The sequence below is a fragment of the Gossypium arboreum genome, chromosome 10 (assembly GCF_025698485.1).
Source record: "Gossypium arboreum isolate Shixiya-1 chromosome 10, ASM2569848v2, whole genome shotgun sequence".
Lineage (NCBI taxonomy): Eukaryota > Viridiplantae > Streptophyta > Magnoliopsida > Malvales > Malvaceae > Gossypium > Gossypium arboreum.
The window spans coordinates 2,947,285-2,950,917 of record NC_069079.1 but is presented as its reverse complement, the minus strand read 5'-3'; the positions used below and the strand labels follow the sequence as shown (position 1 = coordinate 2,950,917).

At 31.3% G+C, this 3,633-nt stretch overlaps 1 protein-coding gene across 1 annotated transcript; it reads right to left on the bottom strand.

Annotated features, from left to right (window-relative positions):
- Positions 1-864: 864 nt before the first annotated feature.
- LOC108489731 (GDSL esterase/lipase At1g29660-like) lies at positions 865-3,111 on the bottom strand. Its single transcript, XM_017794442.2, has 5 exons — positions 2,750-3,111; positions 2,499-2,623; positions 2,151-2,396; positions 1,435-1,690; positions 865-1,353 (listed from the first exon to the last, which is right to left on the bottom strand). Exons 1-5 carry the CDS (start codon positions 2,982-2,984, stop codon positions 1,130-1,132), a joined length of 1,086 nt encoding a protein of 361 aa, XP_017649931.1. The 5' UTR covers positions 2,985-3,111; the 3' UTR covers positions 865-1,129.
- Between the last annotated feature and the right edge of the window lie 522 nt (positions 3,112-3,633).

The window sequence follows — 3,633 nt, the reverse complement described above, 5'->3', positions numbered from 1 at the left end:
ACAACTATTCTTTTCTTTTCATGCTTTATTGATTAATCTCTAGAAAATTAAGATTGTGGTTTTTTTATTATAAATTAGAAATTTTCATACAAGATCTAGTTTTTATTTATTTATTGAATAATTTTAGGATTATTGATTTTGTATGAGATTCCTAACATCATGATTGAGTAATAATTTTTAGAGGTTGATTAATGCAAATATGGAAGAAATTAGGATGGATTAATACAAACCCTTGAATCTTGTGTTTGAAAAATTCATTATTGCATTCTCATGACAGGTTAGTATTTGGTACACTAGTAGTGTGCTTTTTTTTTTCCACAAATATCCTCAAAAAATTGTCATGTGTCTCTTTTTTTTAAATTATTTATTTATTTTTAAATATTTTACTTTGTGCTTATAAAGCACTTATTAATCCTCTGACTCTAGTTGTGGAGTCTAAAAACTCCACAGACAGTCTACCAAATATTTTCTAATTCTCATGACACCAAAAAGTATTTAAGTGATATTTATTTTTGTGAAAGAAAATTACTAATGGTATGTTGACTTCATGAAAACATTTATGTGTTTAAGGCTTAAATATATTTGTTCTAAATGTTTAACAAGAGTGGAAAAATATTTTAAAAGAAAATCTAGTAGTGAAATGGAGAAAGAACAAGAAAAAAAAATTATACATGAATTTATATGACTTTTATAAACGTTTTAATTTTTAAAAATTTGACTACACAATCCAAAATTTTTAACTCTATCCCTAATTATTAAGTTAAAGACAAATAATAAAATAATGACTAAAATATTTAATCACCAAAAGTTGAATAGTTAAATCCAGAAAATTAATAATTAAATAACTAAAATACAACCAATGAATAGTTAAACCCAACCCATCAATCCATTAACATTATTAGTGATGATACAAACCAAAACTTTACAACAATTACCAAAGAGAACAACATTCATCATTTGGAGCTACATATAAAAGTGCATATATATTGCTTGCCACTTCCCTTAGAACAATGACACTTATGATTGTAAGCTGTTACACAATTCAAAACGACACAAAAATAGAAAGAATTCTACAACGATTCAATTAATTATCTATAAATTCCCATCAAAAACCTCGTCGACGTTCAGTTCAGAGCTGAGCAAGACGGCGGATATCAATGGGGTAAGCATCGGTAGGAGATTGAGCGCTGTAGGATCTCCTCCCAATGATCACATTGGCAGCCTCACTTGGATGAAATGCATCCCAAAACAAGTACTCATCCCTGTTCTGGCATGGTGTTTGGAATGGCAAGCATGTTATTTGCCCATTGTTCCTCCCCACTCCACAACATCCTGCATTTGTCACCTTAAAACCTGAAATATTATTCCATATATCAACTCATTAGTACATTATAACGTTTGGATCAAATTGTAAACGACTGATTGTATGGTTACCGTAAGCTGCAGGGTTGCTGGTGATGTCTTGGAAAATTCCGTAGGCATTAATGTAGACGAATTTAGCATCAGAATTGGCGTTATTGAATTGATCGACAAGACCCCTAAGCTTGTTATTGAAAATCCTATTGGCAGCATTGATTCTTTCCACACATGTTCGACCATCTCCACTGTTTTGAGCCAATTCATTTGGACTGCAACCGATCTGACCCAAACCTATCAACACAAACTTCCTTGCCCCATAGTTGTATAATGCCTGAAAAAACCATTTATCCCATCCATTTTACAATAATCATAAAAAATTGTAAAATATAAGTATGTAAATAATTGGCTTAATTCCATTAAACGTCCTCAAACTATTATCCTAATTCCAGATTCTAAGTCATCAAAGTATTAATATAGAATGAATAGCGTCCGCTCATCAATCTAATTATATCATTCAATGTTATTTTGAGTCTGATATGAAATATATTTAAAACATATGGATTAAAATGTAAACATGTATATACTTATCATATGATCAGTTTGGATATCAACAAATAGTATCTAATTAGTTTGGATGTGTGACATTCAAATTGTTTATAATTCGATTCATTAGATATGCTCCACGTCATATTTTAACTAACATTTAGTGGTCATAATTAGAATATGTGAAGTTTCAAGAGCAATTTAAAATCCAGATCGAGTGGAATTAAACCTAAATAATATTTACTAACCTGAAGCTGCTCAGTGTACTCTTGAATCAGAGAATTGGCATATTCCTCGGGACTATATTGTCTACTGGTTGAGTAGTAAAGGGGCATGAAATAGTTGTTAAGGTAATCGTTGCTACCCAATCCAATTGAATAAATACACTGCCTTAAGTAATTTGCTGCACTGTCTTCATCTCCAAGCAAGTTCACCACTTGTTGAACTGTTTGTTGGTAATTTTTAACTTGCCCACTGAAGCTAATCCGAGCTCCCTATAGTGAAAATCAACCAATCGTTAAACCAATTTATTGGGTTAATTATGCTCCAAGTCCCTATACATTTTTCTTTTAAAATTAGACCATGATTTTTATTACCAGTTGTTGTCCAGTTTCTTCTCTGATTCCAGCAGCAGCAGATGCATAGTTAACTCCTCCCAGTATTTGTCTACCACTTGCAGTTGAGTATGGAGGGATGTAATCGTCAAACCCCAAAAGTTCAGCTATAAATTATAAAGCAAATAAAATGTGTTAAAATGACAATATATCACCACATGACCATTACTACATATAGTACTATCCAATCTGTTGTTTTCAAAGAAACAATGGTGAAAGAAAGCTCAGTTTACCTATGACATCCACCGTAGTTCGACCGTTTGAAAACCGGCCGGTCGGTCCATTAGCAAAGTCAATCCCATAAGGCAAGTAATCAGCTCTGGCCAATGAACGAAGTTCATTATTGTTCCCATTATCTACCAATGAATCTCCAAAAATGAAGTAACATGGAACTTGGGGTTCTCCTTTAACCCCACAGAACAAACTCAAAACCAACACCAACCCTAAAACCCCATACCATTTCTCCATATTATATTATCAAAATTATATAAAAAAGTGTGAAAAAAGATTGATGGAAATGTATGTGAAAGTCAGCTTAATGTATAGGATGAGCAATATAAATGCTAACAGGTAAGTATTTTTATAGAGGGAGTAGATGCTGGTTTTTTAAGCTTTTACAGGTGAAGAAGTAGGTTAGAACATTAATTGTACGCGGAGACTTTGTGGAAGTCTGTATTTCTGATGCAATGATTTAAGTTTCGATATTAATACATTTTTATATGATTGCGGACGACGAGAATTTTTTTATGGTGATGATGAATTATGATAAATATTAAAATGTAAAAAATAATATAATATTGATTATAATATATTGCATTAAGATCATCAAGTGCTGGCCTTGAACCTAGATCAGCTCTACATTTCTGCAAACGACTTAGATTTTACTTAACTGAATAGAAGTTAGTTTGTCGGTCCACAGTCAACTTGTGTATGTACTGTCTTTTTTTACTTTTAAGTCTTAAATATTGATTTAGCCTAAATAAATAAAAGGTAAATTGTATTAAAAGTCACAAAACTATTAGTAAATTTATGTTTTGGTCATTGAACTATTCAAAATTTTCATTTAAGTCATTGGGTTATTAAGTTATTATTATTATTATTTAAAGTCTAGCTAGTG

What these genes read in the sequence shown, in the direction of transcription:
- LOC108489731 (XM_017794442.2), bottom strand. Translation starts at nt 2,984, where the DNA reads ATGGAGAAATGGTATGGGGTTTTAGGGTTGGTGTTGGTTTTGAGTTTG. An exon ending in AACTACGGTGGATGTCATAG is followed by an intron (nt 2,624 to 2,749) that starts GTAAACTGAGCT and finishes TATAATTTATAG; the next exon opens with CTGAACTTTTGGGGTTTGAC. An exon ending in CAGCAACCCTGCAGCTTACG is followed by an intron (nt 1,354 to 1,434) that starts GTAACCATACAA and finishes ATAATATTTCAG; the next exon opens with GTTTTAAGGTGACAAATGCA.